Raw genomic sequence first — 18,889 nt, forward strand, 5'->3', positions numbered from 1 at the left:
AGGGAGCCCAATGTGGGGCCCAATCCCAGGACGCTGGGATCATGATCCGAGCCGAAGACAGACGCTCAATGACTGAGCCACCGAGATGCCCCTGCAAAGATTTCTTTTTATTTATTTGAGAGAGAGAGAGAGCATGGGTGGGGGAAGAGAGGGAGAGGGAGAAACAAATTCCCTGCTGAGTAGGGAGCCTGACATAGGGCTCAATCCCATGACCCCAGGATCATGACCTGAGCCGAAGGCAGAGTTGCCAACTGAGCCACCCAGGTGCCCCAAATTAGTTTTTTTCATAGAAGTATCCTGAAAGTTGAAAGACTGTCTTATCCTTACTCTGGCACCTTTGTCAAAATTCAGTTGACCATATATCTTGGATTTTAATTTTAGACTCATTATTCTTTTCCATTTATTTATATGTTTATCCTTACACCAATACCACACTCCTTGATTATTATTGTTTTGTAATAAACTTGGAAACCCTCCAGCTTTGTTCTTTTTAAAAAATTTTTAGGCTATGTTAGGCCCTTTTCATCCTAAAATAGTATTTTATAGTGTGTTTCATCCTGAACATGTTTATAATTTTTGGTGCTGTTGTGAAATGGGTTTTGTTTTTTGTTACATTTTTTATTACATTTTTTATTTTGTTTGTACTGATATAGGTATCCTATACTTTTGTATGTTAATTTTATATTCAGCAACTCTCTCAAACTCTTGTTAGTTTTAATAGCCAGTGTTTAGATCTTTTTGAATATTTTTTATAGCCTGCTATTTTGTTATGATGATAGTTACTTACTTGGGTTACTTTCCAATTCTTTTTTTTCCTTGTCTCTTAGTATTAATTAGGTCCTCCAGTTGAGTGAAGTGGTGAGAGCTGGCATCCTTTTCTTGTTCCTGACTTTAATGAAATAGTTTTAGACTCTTAATATTTTGAGTATGGGGGTGCCTCGGTGGCTCAGTCATTAAGCGTCTGCCTTTGGCACAGGTGATGATCCCAGGGTCCTGGGATCGAGGCCCACATGGGGCTGCCTGCTCGGTGGAAAGCCTGCTTCTCCCTCTCCCACTCCCTCTGCTTGTGTTCCCTCTCTCGCTGTCTCTCTCTCTGCCAAATAAATAAAATCTTAAAAAAAAAATCCTTATTTAAAAAAAATATTTTGAGTATGATGCTTTCTCTAGATTTTATAAGGTTTAAAGTTTCCTTTTTATTCTTAATTTGCTGACTATTTGTCATAAATTAATGATAAAATTTTCTTGATTGCTTTTTCTGATATGTTTAAATGATCATATAATTTTCCAGCCTAGCATTTAAGAGATAACCTTAGTCATGCTGTGTATTTATCTTTTTAAATACACTGCTAAAATCGATTTGGTAATATTTTATATAAAATATGCAGAAATAAAGTACTTTGTGAAGTTTAATATATGTGTATGTGTATTTTTTATCCCAGAAAATATTACTGTGATACTCTTTGAATCTTCATTTAGATTTACCTGCACATTTGGTGCTTTGTTTGCTCTTTATTCCTTTTTTCATCTACCTTCCATCTGAGATCATCTGCCTTGTATGTAGAACATGTCCTTTGGATTTCTTTTTGTGTTGGTCTGCCAAAGATGAAGTCTTTTTCTTTCCTCTATCAGAAGGTGTTTTTATTTCACTTTGATTCTTTTTTTTTTTTTTAAGGTTTTATTTTTTCAAGTAATCTCTATACCCAATGTGGGGCTCAAAGCTACAATCCCGAGATCAAGAGTCTCATGCTCTACCAACTGAACTAGCTAGGCACCCCTTCATTCTCATTGACATAGATTTTAACTGGGTACAGGATTAAATACTGGCAGTTGTTTTCTTGTTGATTATATTGTTGATATTGAAGTTAGATGTCAGTCGTACTGTCCTTCCTTTGAAGGTAGTTTGTCTTTTTCCTCTGGCCACTTTGAAGATTTACTCTTTGTTTTGGTTTATTTTTGCTTTTGTTTTTTTTTTGTAGTTGCACCGTTTTGTGTGTTGGTGTAGATTCCTTTTTATGTATCCTGCTTGGGATTTGTTGGATTTCTTGAGTTTGTAGATTGGTGTATTTCATTGGCTGTACAGAATGCTTAGCTATTAACCTCTTCAGATATTTCCATTACTTCATTCTTTCCTCTTCCTTTGGGATTCTGATTAAATAGATATTAAACCTTCTTTATCCTCTGTGTTTTATGTTGTCCTTGGTGTTTTTCATCTTTTTTGTCTTTCCATGCTACTTGGTGGATAATTTCTTTTACTCTTTATTTCTCATGATCTGTTCTTAAACTGTGAATTGAGTTCTAATCTATCATGTATCTGTCTTTCTGACTGTTTATTTTTAGTTTAGGAATTGTGCTTTACTCTTTTTCACATCTGCTGTGCTTTTTCTGAGATCCTTTTCCTTTCAGATTTCTTTAAACCTTTGCTTCTTTAAATATAATAAGAATTGTTGATAAGGAATTTGTAACTGATAATTCTAAGATTTAAAGTCTCAGATCTCTGTGTCATCTTTTGTTTCTGTTGATCGTGGCTGATGGTTTCTTAGTTTTTGTTTGCTTGGTTGTATTTAACTTTGTGCAGCCTAGTAGCCTAGTGCATCAATAGGAATAATTTGAGGCCCCAGCTGAAGGCCTCAGCCATTAGAGAGGATCTGGCTTCAGCCAAAGAAATAGAAAGTTGAATTCTTTCTGCCTTCACTTTTATGTGGTAATTCCTAATGTCCTTACAGCCCACATACTCTACGGAAGATTTTAAAATGTTTTTTCTAGCCTTTTTAGTTTTATTAATGGGAGGGTGAGTATGAATAAACTATCAAGCTATTAAATAAAAATTTCATCGTAGCTCTACTAGGCTTTAATTTAATCCAGCTTTTCCTTTTTTGTTTTAGATCCGCTCAGCTTATTTTGAGTTAGTTTCTGCTTTGTGCGAGCGTATTCCACAGTTGATGAAAGAGGAAGCATCCAAAGTGAGCCCATCTGTTCTACTTAGCATTGATGACAGTGACCCCATTGTGTGCCCAGCTCTCTGGGAAGCTGTACTTTATACACTTACAACTATTGAGGTGTGTAAGAGAGGTACATTCAGTACATCAGGGAATATTTGTCTTCTTAGTTTGTTTTTTAGAAGCCTTAGATATGATGTGAGAGAGAGCCTATCAGATTATACTATCTAAAACTTACTGGAAAAAAATATTTTCTTAGAAATAAAATACTTAATCCAAAACTTGGTATAAATCTTAAACTGACTATAAAATGGCATAGAGTTTTTATTGTACTTTTAGTTTAGCCGTATCAATTATTCTTTAAACCGTATATGATCCAGTGAAGTCAGTATATCTGAATCTTTTATTTAAGATTGAATATTGCTGTCCGTTTTACAAAGCAGCTTTTATAGAAGTCTTTTAAGTTAATTATTTCTGATCAATTATGTGTGAAGCACGTGGGGTGTATGATTACTATATGTAATAAATTTATTAAAGTTTCTGAGTTTTAGTTTAAATTTAGTTTTAGTTTTAGTGATGAGAGATTTTAACCTCTCTAGGTAGAATGCCTGATTACTACTTTTGAGAGCTTATGTGTCTCTTAATTGGGAAAAGTATTTTATGATCTCTAATTGTTACTATAATCTTTCCTTTGTTAGGACTGTTGGCTTCATGTAAATGCAAAAAAAAGTGTGTTTCCGAAGCTGTCAGCTGTGATCCGTGAAGGTGGTCGGGGTCTGGCTACTGTCATATATCCTTATCTTTTGCCGTTTATCAGCAAACTCCCTCAGACCATTACAGATCCAAAGTTGGATTTCTTCAAAAATTTCCTCACCTCTGTAGTTGCAGGGTAAGGAGTTTAAATTTCTTGATCACAAGAGATTTTTCTTGTTTGCATATATGGGTAGGATGACATACTCGTTATTGTCTTATTTAAATTTCTCCAAATTGTTTTGCTGTTCATTAAGCACTTTTAAAGTTTTCAGAGAATTACAATTGGAATCCTTTTCTTGGGTACTTTCAAGGCTTCAGTTGTAATACACAATAGAAAGTGCAATGAATATTGTAAGGCCTTAGATGGAAATAGACCATTTTTCAAATGTTATTTTTTGGAATGCTGATAAATACAAATGCCCAAATGGAAAAAATGAACCACTGAAGAGTTTGTAAGTTCCATAAACTTAAATATGATAGCTGTTTTTAAAGTCATAATTAAAAAAAATCATTTCTTAGTGTAATTGTTGAACTTAGTAAAAGATACTGTTTTATTAATGATTACAAAATTATTTTTTACTATATTATTATCTTTATTTAAGTCCTCTCTTTAAAATTTCAGATGGATTTGTTCCTGAATAGAAAATAGATTTGTATTCTCTTTTGTTGACATATTTGAAAATATGCTTTTTTCACACTTCTTCAGGTTCCTATTGTTCTTAGTTTTTAGTTTAAGAATTTTACTGTAAAAAATTCTTTTCTTTTGGTATGATGCCTTACCCATGTCTTTATTTAGGTGTTTCTGAGTTGCTTATTTTCTTTTTTGTGAAAGAGTAAGCCATAGTTATTTATTATTTCTTAGGCTATCAACAGAAAGAATAAAAACCAGCTTTTCAGAGTGCTCAGCAGTAATATCAGCTTTTTTTGAATGCTTACGTTTTATAATGCAACAAAACTTAGGTGAGGAAGAAATTGAAGAGATGCTCGTCAATGACCAGGTACTTATAATGTAAAAATCATCAGTGCCTTTGCACATTGACTATAAAGAATCAAGCCCATTGCATCTTGTTGACATTTTTATTAATTAGCCTTCATATAGATTTCATTTTTTATTATTTACAAATTGAGTAATGTGTATTGCTGACCAACTAAATAAAAATTCTGTATTGTTTGTTGCCGGAATAATACCATAATTCTTGAGTACTAATTAGTCTCTGGATGTGCAAACCCTGTTTATTGTAGAGTTGTAACACAAAACATAATTTCACAGTTGCTATTTGTGGTCTTTTATATTAAGTGTAAATTATGCAATAATTTGTTACTTCTAAAATATTTAACAACATTTATCCTTTTGTGAACAATTGTGCTTGGCTTTTAGAACCAGTGATGAGAGCAAGTTCTGGAATATGGTTCCTTATGTTAGGAAATTAAAGAAATTATATAAGTGTAGATCCTGGTTGATGTCTCAGTTAACTTCTCTTTGTAATTTAAGAAAAAGTTCTGAACTCTGTGGGTCCATATATCTTTCATATTGATTTAGAAAAAAGTAAAAACCTTGAGTAAGTTCAGAAAATGCAAAGAAAACTATATTATTTGTTAATGACCAATAATCTTGATTAATTATATCATAAAAAGTAATTGAGGGGGAATGCAGCAAAATCATTAACCTCTTTGTATGATATGAAAATGATCTTCAAGTTAACTCTTCAGAGTTTTGAGGGGGAAAAAAATCAATGTTTTTCAGTTATTAAATATGGGATTTTATAATGTTTTACAAATACCTTGTTTCTTTCTTTTTTTTTTTTTTAATTTTGAGAGAGAGCAAGCAAGCAAGTGGGAAGAGGGGCAGAGGGAGAGGTATAGAGAGAATCTTAAGCTGGCTCCATGCCCAGCTCGGAGCCTGACTCAGGGCTTGATCTCAAGACCTTGAGATCATGACCTGTGCCGAAATCAAGAGTCAGGGACTGCTTAAGGACTGAGCCACCCAGGCGCCCCCCCCCCCCGCCCCGCCCTTGTTTATTTCATTTTACTTATTTTTTTTTTTTACAAATACCTTGTTTAAATTTTATTGCTCCTGAAAACTGAACTTTTCTATTTCTACCTTCTCTTTTAGTTGATTCCTTTTATTGATGCAGTTCTCAAAGACCCAAGATTGCAAGATGGGCAGCTGTTTAACCATTTAGCAGAAACTTTAAGTTCCTGGGAAACCAAAGCAAATGTGGAGAAAGATGATAAAACAGCTCACAGTTTGGACAAAGTGCTGCTGAATTTTTGGGAAAGACTCTCAGAGATCTGTGTGGAGAAAATCAATGAGCCAGAAGCTGATGTGAAATCCGTGTCAGGTGTATCTAACCTGCTACAGGTCCTTCAGAAGCCAAAGAGCTCGCTGAAGTCAAATAAAAAAAAAGTTGGTAAGGTTAGATTTACTGATGAGCTACCAGAAAGTAATAAAGAGAATGAAAAATGTGTCTCCTCAGAAGGCGAGAACAGTGAAGGCTCTGAATTAATGACTGAACCTTCTCTCACTCATAATTGTTCAGACCTTATATCGCCGCTAAGGAAGAAACCTTTGGAAGACTTGGTCTGTAAACTAGCAATGATGAGTTTTAATTATGTCAATGAGCAAAAGTCGGAGCAACATCTAAGGTTCCTTTCTACTCTGCTTAGCTCTTTCTCTTCAACCCAGGTATTTAAAATGCTGTTAGGTGATGAAAAATGGAGTATTGTCAAAGCTAAACCTCTTGAAATAGCCAGACTTGCACAAAAAAATCCTGCAGTGCGGTTTTTATACCAGAAACTGATTGGTTGGCTAAATGAAGATCCAAGGAAGGAAGCTGGTTTCTTGGTGGACATTTTGTACAGTGCCCTCCATTGCTGTGACAATAATATGGAAAGAAAATATGTCTTGGATGATCTCATCGAGGTATTGTTGTTGTGTATCTCTTTAAACTATAATGGTTTACATTGCCACACTAATTATTGATAAGTAGAATGAGACCCGCATGGAGGTTATTCTTGGGTGGTTTCTTGGCTGTGAATATCTGTTTAAAGAAGAGCAATATATTCTTTCCAGTTTTAGTATATGTGCTGTCAAAGCGAGCACAAGCAATATATTATTGATTGTGATGGGGAGGTGTATGAGACTTACGGGTATGTGTTCAGTAAGTATGGTAAGATGACAAATGCTTGGTAATAAAACGCAAAGTTTTTTAGTCTATACTTTTTAAAGTTGGAGTAGCTAAAAAAGTTTTAGTTTTGTAGTGATTACATAGTGACTTCATTCCTTCTAGCAGATTATTTCTAACTCTTTTTCCTCTTTCAGGGGGATCTGAAATGGAATTCTATTCTTCAGGTCATTGAAAAGGTATCTTAGGGATTTTTTTTTCTTTTTCATATTTATGGGTATAGAAAAATTGAAACCAATCCTATTCACATGATGGTATGTGGTCAGGTGTCTATGTTAGAGAGCTTCCTTCTTACCGTAACTTTCTTCCCATAATTGGGAAAGCTTTTGTTGTTTGCCTTTCTGTAGTATTATTTTTCTAGTTAGGAATATCAGTAAGGAGGGACTAGGCTCTGGAAAATACAGTGTTTCTCCCCTGGCAGATAACAAAAGGAGAGTTAAACATTTGATGACCTTTAAATTAAGACTACAGGTTTCTGCCCTTATCCTAGTAACCTTTCCTTCGATAGAAATGGATTGAGTGGTTTTAGCTTTGGCTAGAACACTTCAAGAAATTAAGTTTGTCCTACTCCAGAATCCTGTACGGGCAAATTAAGATCTTCCAGGCTTTGTCTGATTGCCACTTGACTAAATAAGAAAATTGTGATAGAAATAATGAAAAGAAATCAAGGAACCTAAGCAATTTAGAAGTTTTAAAAATGGCTTAAGTGTTTTATCCTAATAAAGATGTAAATGATGCAATACTTTTCAACTATAGAAATGTTTAGACTAGTTACCTAAAATTTTTTTTATTTTAGCATTTTTTATTATTTTTAAATTTTACACAGATAACTTTTTAATTTATAAGGTTTTTTTTGTACCTTTATTTTAAATTATGGTAAAAACCCCATAACAAAATTTGCCGTCTTAACTATTTCTGAGTTTACAGTTCAGTACTGTTAAGGATATTCATAGTATTGTGAACCAGTCTCCAGAATTTATCTTGGAAAACTGAAACTCTATGCCCATTAAATAGTAACTCCCTACGTCCCCTAATAGTTTCTTTTTACAGAATAAATACAGAATATTAATTTACTGTTTTTCAGTGAGAAATATAACGTATCAACATTTCATTAGTTTATCCACTACCTTCTCTTTCTATAGGCAGGGTACATGAAAAGCCAAATTATCAGAAAGCTACTTGGTAAGTCTAGAATCAGAGCAAAAGGAGTTAATAATTTGATAAGAGAAGACTAATACCCATTTTCAACTTAGGAATGTACTTGCCAGGGAGCTCAAATACTCATATCCATTTGGGAGACTATCCTCTTCCTGGGTAGAGTTTAGAAGTTATGGGTAGTGTTTGCCTCCTATACTTCCATGACTAACGGGTCTCTTCACCCCCCCTTAAAGCTGGTCAGGTTCTTTCTGTAGATTGGTTAAAACATTAAGTATTGTACTTCATGTCTTGCTAACTTGAGAGACATTTAGAAGTTTATTTCCTGGATTCTTTAAAATAGATCAGTTTTATTTAGTAAACTCTATTAGGAAAGTCAATATTATATAGCTACATAGACTCTAGTTTTTCTTGTTTTTAGGCAACTTTATACTTTATGATCAGAGTTATAAAGTCGGCTTCTTTAAAAACAAACCTGAATTTTGTAACCAGAAAAGGACTTTTGAGATTTTCTAGGTTAATCTTCATTTCTAAAATGAGGAAAGAGGCCCAGGTCGGTTAAGAGATTTCTCCAAGGTCATAAAGCCAGAATAGTGGTAAAGCTTGGACTAAAATAAAAGTCCTGGTTACCTACAGTTTCTTAAATAAGAGGATAAACAGTTTTTTAGGCACCACCCAATCTGCACTTGGATTTTTTTTTTTTTTTCCAGATTGCTTTGAAATGAACCAAGTTGCAAATTCCTTTCTTGTCAGCCCTAAAGCAAAAGAAGCTCTGGAAACATGGATCAGCATGCTTTTGGGGGTGGATTTGCAGTTTTTTTTTTTTCCTTGCTTCCCCACTCCATGAAAATAAACCAGTTGCTGTTAGATATCTGGCCTCAGTTACTATTGCAGAAAATTAGGGGAAATAATAAGGCCCATTGTTCATATTGAAGTAACTTACAACTATTAAATAATGGTTGTTCCTTAATTTTAGTAAAATTAATGAACAAAAATTTAAAATATAGAGCATTTTAAAATGTCTTCAAAGTTCATCCATTCATTATTCATTGAACATATCTGCAGTGTTGATAGCAGGTATCAAAGAAGTTTAAGACAGTCTCTACTCTCAAGGAACTTACAATCCCATTGGAAACAAGACATACACAGATGAAACATTATAAATAATAATACAATCCAGTAAGTGCTTTAGAAATACAGAGAAAAGCAGTGATGAGTATGGACTGGAGTGGATGGGGGAGATTTCGTAAAGCAGGTGGGCTTTGTAACAATTCTGAGAGAATGGATGGGATTTTGATAAGTAAAGAAGAGGGGAAGTATTTGTGGTTGGGAAGATAGCATGAGTAAAGCATGAAAGTGTACATAAGCAAGGCTTAGTGGGGAACAGGGACAATACCAGCCTTCTTAGAACTTGAGGAGGTGTGGGAGTAGTGTTGGGGCCATGATGATGAAGGGAGGTAATATGGTACAAGTAATATTTTAGGTAGATAAACTTTTTCATCTTCTAATCTTTGCTTTGATTTTATGGTTTTAGGCATGTTCTAGTTCAGATAAACATGCTTTAGTAACTCCTTGGCTAAAAGGAGAAATCGTTGGAGAGAAATTGGTAACCTTGGCAGATCATCTTTGTAATAAGGACTTGGAATCCTCAGTATCTTCTGAATCTTACTTCTCAGAAAGATGGGCTCTTCTAAGCTTGGTATTATCCCAACACATTAAAAATGGTAGGCAAAAATATGGCTTTTGTTTTTTAGTAGGGAATAAATCTTTCGCTTTTGGGGGAGATTCCATATTGCAAAGTTTGCATGTAATTGATTAAGAATAACAAGACTTCATTAAGATATTTTAATCTTATAAGCACCCTAAATGTCTATTAATCTTTTTAGCATAACTTGGAAGACATTGTAATATTTTTAGTTTTATATTCTAAAGGGTTTTGAATAGCAAAGCTCTTCACTAATTTTGTAGAGCATTGCTTTTTTTCCTTTAAAATTGTTTTTTTACGTTAGGGCTTTTATGTGCGAGAGATCAGATTGATTTATTGATATAATTTTCTTTTGTCTACATTTTTTTAATACACAGAAAGATTTAAGTGGTTGTTAACCCAAAGTAAGGTATTAAAAAACACACTTAATATTTTTAAAATTTTTTGTCTCTGTGAACTTTTTTTCTCTAGATTACTTGATTGGAGAAGTATATGTTGAAAGAATTATTGTTAAACTTCATGAAACTTTATCCAAAGCAAAGGAATTGTCAGAAGCTGAAAATAATGACTCATCAGTGTCTTTTATCTGTGATGTGGCCTATAACTATTTCAGCTCAGCAAAAGGATGTTTGCTAATGCCATCATCTGAAGACTTATTATTAACTCTCTTTCAGTTATGTGCTCAGAGCAAAGAAAAAACACATTTGCCAGGTAATAGCTTACTGCTCAATGTTTTGTTGGGAATCTCCGGCTCTGACCTTCATAGTGTAAATGCCCAGGCTTTATTAATTGAATCATAATGTACTTGAAAGTTGAAGGCATTTTGAGTAAAGGGCTACAAATCTTAAACACTTTCAGCTTTAGAAACCAGGTTAAAGATGTCTGTAGACATTATGTCTAAATTCTTTCTTGATACCAAAGACACAGTTTTAGAAGGGGCCATGATAGATGAGTTGGAATCTTAACCCCTTCACTCAGTGGCTGTGGTTTGGCAAGTTGTTTAATTTCTTGATGCCTCAATCTCCACATTCATTAAGAGGGGGTATTAATATCTCCTTCTCTTCCTCATTGTTGGTATATATCAAAATGAAATTGAGATTGCCTTTTTAAAGACTATATTGCCTTATGTATTAATTGAGACTTAATTATGAAAGGAATGTTAAAAAATACTAGTATTGATACCTTTCCTTCCAAACCCTTTCTTTTATACTAACTTCTCTATTTGGAAAAGGTATAATATTTTTCACATCTCCCAAAAGGACAGTGCTCTTATAAATAAGTTCAGAGCAGAAGAAAGCTAACTTTAAAAATCTTAACATGTTTGTATTTACATGGCATGAGCTAGCTTGTATTATTGCACATTTATGACGATTATTTTATTTCAGCAAAATTTTATGTTCTCCTTTTTTAGCAGTATCTTAAAAATCTCAAGTCTACATTGAATTATTTCAGACATTTTGTACTGATTATAGTTGCTTCATAGGGATTACAAATTACTGTTGACATCTTGATTTTAGACTTTCTTATCTGTAAACTGAAAAATACTTGGCTCTGTGGTGTGAATTTATTGATCCACCAAACTGGCAATACATATAAACAGAGTACCTTCCTATGTTTGTCTGCCCTGTGGCTGAAGAACCAAGTTCAGTCTTCATCTTTGGATATCAAAAGGTAACGTTTTTTATGCTCATTTGCTCTCTCTTTAATACCTGATCACTGTCTTTAAATAAGAGCCCATGATTAGTGTGAATGACTATGAAAAATGATTTGTTATATAAGAAATCTATAGGACTCTAAGAGAAGATCCAGACAAAAAGATTTTTCCAGAAGGAATTTGTTTTAATGATCATTCATTTAAATTCCATTAAATGAAGAGTGATTTGTCTTAGCATATCTGCTGGACTCCTAATTTATGCTCAGTGATGTGATGGTGGTGCCATCCTCTGTCTTGTGGGCTGGTGTGGATTATAACCATGACCCCTCATGGCCACCACACATAGTGACTGTTCTTCATTGTTTATTTTGGGGGACCAGGTAGCCACTGTTTAAAGGTGTTGAATTGCAAATATATTTCACACCTCATGCCTAAATCCATATGTAAAAGTGAAAACCAAGAGAATGCATCCAGAGGCTGTTAGGGTTGGGTCATATATTTTGCTGAACGTCATGGTTTTTTTCATACAGTAAGGTAGCTGTATTTCAGAAATATCTGATCTGAAATAAGTCAAGTTGCATTCATTCTGAGATAGAAGCAGCACTCAATTGAGCAGCACTCAATTTCAGATCATAAATGTTGGATTAAATCCACAATTTGGCTGTGTGTATTTTGGATATAGGGTAGAGGAGTTGCTTAGCTTCATTTTTACTAGTCTTTTTGTTCAGGTAAACTGTTAACCTGCCACAGGGTATTTAATGTGTACCAGGGTGTTAAGTTAGTCATAGCATAACTATAACACTTATGTGGTTTGCATTATTTTCAGTCTTCAAGTCCTCTTGTCTGCTGTTGATGACTTGCTAAATACGCTTCTAGAAAGTGAAGATACTAATCTTCTGGGAGTGTATATTGGAAGTGTAATGCCAAGCAACAGTGAATGGGAAAAGATGAGACAGTCTCTTCCTATGCAGGTATGTTTGAGATTGGATAGTGCTTATCTTATTTTGAACTTTGGACTTCGTGCAAGCTTAAACATTTTTATTTTATTCTGGGGAAGGAAAAAGTAAACAAAATGACTATCTTTTGTTTTTTTCTGGGGAGAAAAAAGGGTATTCTGAAATGAGTATATTGCTTTGCCTTTACGTCTCTGAATGCTCATATATTGTATGTTTGTTGTTTGTAAGACAGTGGCAGTTGCCATGGTACAAGGTGAATTAGACCAAGTTTTGTCCTGAAGGAGTCTTAAATACACATATTGGTAATTTCTTGAAGTAAAACCCAAACTTCTAGGCTTCTGTGATTTTACTAATAAACTAGTAATAACTTCATTTTTGAAGTTATTCTAATAACATTTTGAAGATATTCTAATAATTTCATTTTTGTTCCCTGTCTTAACTGCATAGGTAGTAAATAATTTAGAATATCTAATGATTTTGTATATAATTTAATGTATTCTTTTTACAGTGGTTGCATAGACCTCTTTTAGAAGGAAGATTGAGTTTGAATTATGAGTGTTTCAAAACAGATTTTAAAGAACAAGATACAAAGAAACTTCCCAGCCATTTGTGTACTTCAGCCTTATTGAGCAAAATGATATTAGTTGCACTGAAAAAGGAAATAGTCCTAGAAAATAATGAGCTTGAGAAAATAAGTAAGTATATATGAGCATTCAGATATAATAGAAATGTTTTGAAATAATTATAATTTTGAAAGAATTTTGATTAACCTGCAATTTAGATAAGAATCTTCCATTCCTGTTAGCTGTTTTAGTGATGAGAAACTTGAGGTTACTTGAGTGATGAATGGTAAATTGCACATTGGATGGAAACATACTGAAAACTTGCTATAATCTTATTAGCAATAGAGCAGAATTTGGTATAAGATCAGTTACTTAAGCTGGCAAGACATTGATACAGGTAGATCCTATGGAATATATCCTTAAAGAAAATGGTTAAGTGAGTCTAACGTTTCATCAAGGATTCTGAATTCTCAGTTTTTGAACCACTATACCTTTGTGTTCATAGGGATGTATGTACACACACACACACACACACACACACTTTTTTCTTGGCAAGTAGAGGTTCAAACAAAAAAATCCGCCATTCCAGGAAATGGTGTAGAATTGTAGGAAGCAGTGTGACCTATATAAAATGGTATTAAAGGTACAGAGGATTTGCATAATTTCTCTGTCAGTCTTGTTTGTAAGCCTTCAGCTGTAGCATAGTTTGTAGTAGAAGGAACATATGCCCTGGGGAAGAAAGCTGGAACACCTCTTCTGACTAGCAGCTCCACAGGCAGTTAAGGGCAAGGAGATTAGTCTGCAGTTTATATTGCCCACAGAGTAAATCTGTCCAAAAACAAAACTGGAAATTGGAGTAATGATCTTTGTAATATTTGTTTTTGTTAATTGTGTTACTAATTACAAACTGACAACATTACGTTTTTAATCTTTTTATCAACCCTATCAGATATTATTATTGTTTTCCTCACCTTGTTGTTTTCTTATCTTGACTTGATTAGAGTTACTTAGCTTGGAAGGGATAGGATTAGATTTTGAACCAGGTCTCATGTCTTCTGACTCCAAAATCCATACATGGCTTTTTAAGAGAGTGTTGTGACTAATTATGTATTAAAATCTACTATGATGTGCTAGGTACTGGTCCTTGAATTCTCACAGCTCTCCCTGAGGCAGATTTTTGTACTCTAATTGATAACTATATGTACAGCTCATCTGAATCCAGACCAGTCTGTCACCGAGGTCCACGCCCTGTTTACTATATCATGGTATTTCCCATTCCTTAACATTGGCTTGAACTTCTCATTTCAGGTGTTGGGTCCATTAGTTGTTTGTCCTGTAAGTAACTTGTTACCACTTGAGGCAAAAATAGTAGGAAGAGTCTTCCAGTATTTCTGATAACTTAGGCTAGTCGCATTCTTCACTAATCAGAAAAGGAACCAAGTAAGATTTGGGAGAAGAGTCTCATTTTGTATCAAATGTTCTCAGGTTTCATTATCATGGAACATCTCAAAGCAGATTTGAAAATCAGTTCATAGATATTTTGAGACTGGTGGGCGTAGCAGTATTAGAAAATGGGGCAGAGAAGTGAAAGTGATCAAAGGCCTCGTCACAGAATACACTTGATGATGTGTCGTCCATTCTATAGTTGCAGAACTGCTCTATTCACTGCAGTGGTATGAGGAATTAGACAATCCACCTATTTTCCTAACTGGATTTTGTGAAATGCTTCAAAAGATGAATATTACATATGATAACTTGTGTGGACTTGGTAATACTTCTGGCCTTTTACAGCTGTTATTTAACAGGTAAGAATCCCTTTCAACATCCATTTTTATATGATTATTTTACTCATTTTTGGCTTTGTTTCTGTAAAATGTAAGCTCACGTTGTGCTAATCTTTCAGTCAGAGGGTTGGTCTAAATTAAACCCAATTCTTTTTCTTTTTTTTTTTAATATGTATTATTTGAGACAGAGTGAGAAAGCACAAGCAGGGGGAGGGGCAGAGGGAGAGGGAGAAGCAGACTCTCCACTGAGCGGAAAGCCTGATTCCAGGATGGATCCCAGGACTCCGGGATGGATCCCAGGATCCCAGGATCATGACCAGAGCCCAACGAAGACAGGCGCTTCACCAACTGAGCCACCTAGGTGCCCCTAAATTAAACCCAATTCTTAATGATAAATACTTTGTGGATTCTAAGTACTCGATTTACTCATCTGGGGAGATATTTGAACTTTGGTTACGTTCTTAAATCCATAAATACATTCAAGAATGGGACAGATGACAATGAAAGAAATAGAAACCTTGTAGAAGTTGTTTTGTCATCTGTGATCCATCCTTCCACTACTCTCAAATCTAAGCTTTTACTTTGGATGTTGTTACAGATGTGTCTTAACATTATAACCACAGGGGCGCCTTGGTGGCTTAGTTGGTTAAGCATCTGCCTTCAGCTCAGGTCATGATCCCAGGGTCCTGGGATGGAGCCCTACATCAGGCTCCCTGCTCAGCGGGGAGTCTGCTTCTCCCCCTCCTTCCTGCTCGTGCTTTCACTATCTCTGTCTCTCTCAAATAAATAAATAAAATATTTTTTAAAAAAAGATTATAACCACAGAACCCTCTCGCCTAGTTGAGGAAAGTAGGTATGACAACAGTCACACAGGTTATAGCAGTTAGGTATTTAGCCTGTTGAAATTACTGTGTTAAACTGCTTCTCTCTTTTTCTCACTAGCCAATAGTGTTTTGAGTATGCTCTGTGGTATCAGGAACCCCAGGCTGAGTACATCTTTCTCTGCAATCTCAGTCCACATACTCGACACTCAGAACTTTCCCTGGCGGATATTAATACCTCCTTGGTTCTTCAGCATTAACCAGCCTTGGTGTCCTGTGGAATATGTCCTTTTCCCAGCTGCAGTCTCTGGTCCTCAAGGCTAATCTCCCCTATTGGGATTTGTAGGGTTTGGGGATGAGAGCTCAGTACCAGGAGTGTTGGAAGCCTAAGCCTCCCAGTCCATTCAGTAATGGCAGTTGTTTGGGGGCAAAAGCCCTATGTGAATTGATACCCTCACAAGGTGATTTATTTAATTCTGTAAAAGGAATCAGGCAAACACTCTTTAAAAATCTTAAACATTTTGAAAATGGATTTTTTTCTTTTTCTTTTTTTAGATCCATGGAAAATGGCACCCTTTGGTCTCTCATTATTGCTAAGTTGATCCTTTCCCGAAGTGTTTCATCTGATGAAGTAAAACGGCATTATAGGAGAAAAGAAGGGTATTCTTATTTTAAATGTTTGTACTTTGTAATTTGTTGTATTTGGTCACTTTGGCAACCCCAACTAATGAATAATCTAATCAATCAAGGAAACAAGGTTTAAGAAATGAGGAAATTAAAGGAAATGAGAATTAAAGACTTTTTTTAATAGATTTTATTTATTTGCAGGGGGGAGAGAGAGAGAGAGCGAGCACACACAGAGGGAGAGGGAGAAGCAGACTCCCTGCTGAGCAGGGGGCCTGACATGGGGATTGATCCCAGGACCTGAGCTGAAGGCAGAAGCTTAACCAACTGAGCCACTCAGGCGCCCCACAGCTGAGCCACCGAGGCACTCTGAGAGAATTAAAGACTTTAAAAGAATTTCAGTTGTTTTAGGGTTGGGACACACCTTATTTTATAAGTATTTTTAACTTTATAATATTTTGTTATGGAATTTTATACTTGGTTTAAAAAGCATTTTGTTAACCTGCTCTCTTTTCCCCAGAAATCTTTTTGGTAGAAATCTTTCTTTTTCCCCTCCCTTACATCCTTCTTCTATTACTTTATTTGTTATTTGGAAGTGATAGGAAAAGTTACTTACTCTTCTCTTTAATAAGGATCATCCTGTTGAAAAATACGATAGAAATGTGATAAATGTGTTCTTAAGACAAAGAAATAGATTATGGGGCTGGACATACTAGAGATCTAGAGTTGGTCATATTAGAGAAGCTGAACACTCAAACACTTAGTTGAAATTTACCAAGAGGCATTTTGAATTTTCTGATTTACCAAGAATTCTGAAATGATATGCATATGTTCTGGTAAGTAGAATTGTAAACTAAATTTCTATTTTTTCGTATTTAGAAATGTTTTAAATTTATTATTTCGAAATAGTTACAGATTTACATGCAATTGTAAGAAATGATACAAGGAGATTCCATATACCCTTCATTCATTTTCCCTCAGTGGTACCATTTTGCATAACTTTAATACAATTTTACAACCAGGAAAATGGCATCGATACCATCCATTGACTAAGTTTACGTGTACTCATTTGTTTGTGTGTGTGTTCTATGTAATTCACATGTCTGACCACTACCACAGACCAAGAGACAGAACAGCTTTATTGTAAGGATCCCTTGTGTTACCTTTTTATAACCAGGGCCACCTCTCTTCCTCCCATTTTCATCTCCAGCAACAAGCAATCTGTTCTTCTCTTTATCGTTTAGGAAAGTTATATAAATGAAATCATATAGCATATGATCTTTTGATACTGGCTTTTTTATTTAGCATAGTTTAATTTTTTTCTGATTATAAAAGTAATAGGGAATTAACTAGAGAAGTATTAGAACTAATTACTAATGATGGATTTATACTTGACAGAAAAATCAAAAACTTTTTTATTCAGTGGTAATAATTAAAAATGGCATAGGACGTCTGAGTGACTCAGTCGTTAGGTGTCTGCCTTCAACTCAGGTCATGATCCCTGAGATCGAGCCCCGCATTGGGCTTCCTGCTCGGCGGGAAGCCTGCTTCTCCCTCTCCCTCTCCCACTCCCCCTGCTTGTGTTCCTGCTCTTGCTGTCTTGTCTCTCTGTCAAATAAATAAATAATAGAAGCCTGCTTCTCCCTCTCCCACTCCCCCTGCTTATGTTCCTGCTCTCGCTGTCTCTCTCTGTCAAATAAATAAATAATAGAAGCCTGCTTCTCACTTTCCCACTCCCCCGGCTTGTGTTTCTGCTCTCGCTATCTTTCTCTCTCTCTCTGCCAAATAAACAAAAAAACAAACAATATTAAAAATGGCATAGGAAAAAAGAGATTCTATGGAAAATGACAAGAAAACTATACCTCGAAATAAATTTAACAAAAAAAAAATACAGTATAAAACTTTAGTAAAGATTACAAAAGAAGGTGGGAAGATAAATTGTAAAAATGGTTGTATCAATCTGTAATTGCAGTGTAATCTCATTCAAAATTCCAGCAATGTTTTTTGAAAAACTTGACAAACTGCCTTTTAAGGAAAAATGCTCAAGAATTGGTAGGGGTAAAAAAAGAATCAGTAGGAAATTTCTGAAAGAGAAAAGTGAAAGGGACTTGCCTTGTCAATATAATAATTAAGGAGTATTAAATTGGTGAATAGACAAATCAGTGGATCAAGATATAGAATCCAGAAACTAATCCACACAGATTTGAGGATTTAGTTTTTGATGCAGGTGGCCTTTCAAATTAGAGGCATGAGTCAATAATACATGATGTTAGGAAAACCAGATATGTTTGAAAAAAATAGCAAGATGCCCCTCTCTTTCGTTATACACCAGAATGAAGTCCAGATGAAAGCTAAATGTAAATGTAAAACGTAAAACAGATCTATATAAAAGTATCAAGGGAAAATAAGAGTCTCTATGTAAGCTTGTTAGGGGAAGATCTTAAGCAAAGCACAAAAACTCAGAATCCGTAAAAGAAATGATAGATATTTCATTTTGTGAAAATGAAAACTTCTAGCAATGTAAGTGCCCATCAATAAATGAATGGATAATCAAAAAATGGTGGTACACACATACAATGGAATATTATTCAGCCTTTAAAAGGAAGGAAATTCTGACACATGTTATACATGGATAAGCCTTGAGGACATTATGCTAAGTGGAATAAACCAGGCATAAATGACAAATATTATATGATTCCGCTTATATGAGATACTTAGAGTAGTCAAATTCATAGAGACAGAAGGTGGAATGG

General features: G+C 34.8%; 1 protein-coding gene across 2 annotated transcripts in view; it reads left to right on the plus strand.

The window, feature by feature from the left end:
• Window positions 1-18,889, plus strand: part of LTN1 (listerin E3 ubiquitin protein ligase 1) — a 61,698-nt gene that overhangs the window by 11,410 nt on the left and 31,399 nt on the right. For both annotated transcript variants that reach the window (XM_028115633.1, XM_088024130.1), the window contains exons 7-18: window positions 2,883-3,056; window positions 3,635-3,825; window positions 4,552-4,687; window positions 5,803-6,612; window positions 7,012-7,053; window positions 9,564-9,753; window positions 10,206-10,445; window positions 11,252-11,405; window positions 12,215-12,359; window positions 12,853-13,039; window positions 14,553-14,712; window positions 16,068-16,172. In XM_028115633.1, coding sequence (XP_027971434.1) covers window positions 2,883-3,056; window positions 3,635-3,825; window positions 4,552-4,687; window positions 5,803-6,612; window positions 7,012-7,053; window positions 9,564-9,753; window positions 10,206-10,445; window positions 11,252-11,405; window positions 12,215-12,359; window positions 12,853-13,039; window positions 14,553-14,712; window positions 16,068-16,172 — 2,534 coding nt within the window. The remainder of the gene's footprint in view (window positions 1-2,882; window positions 3,057-3,634; window positions 3,826-4,551; window positions 4,688-5,802; window positions 6,613-7,011; window positions 7,054-9,563; window positions 9,754-10,205; window positions 10,446-11,251; window positions 11,406-12,214; window positions 12,360-12,852; window positions 13,040-14,552; window positions 14,713-16,067; window positions 16,173-18,889) is intronic.

The sequence above is a fragment of the Eumetopias jubatus genome, unplaced genomic scaffold (genome assembly GCF_037043125.1).
Source record: "Eumetopias jubatus isolate StellerSeaLion01/CBP00866 unplaced genomic scaffold, mEumJub1_p1.0 scaffold_1, whole genome shotgun sequence".
Lineage (NCBI taxonomy): Eukaryota > Metazoa > Chordata > Mammalia > Carnivora > Otariidae > Eumetopias > Eumetopias jubatus.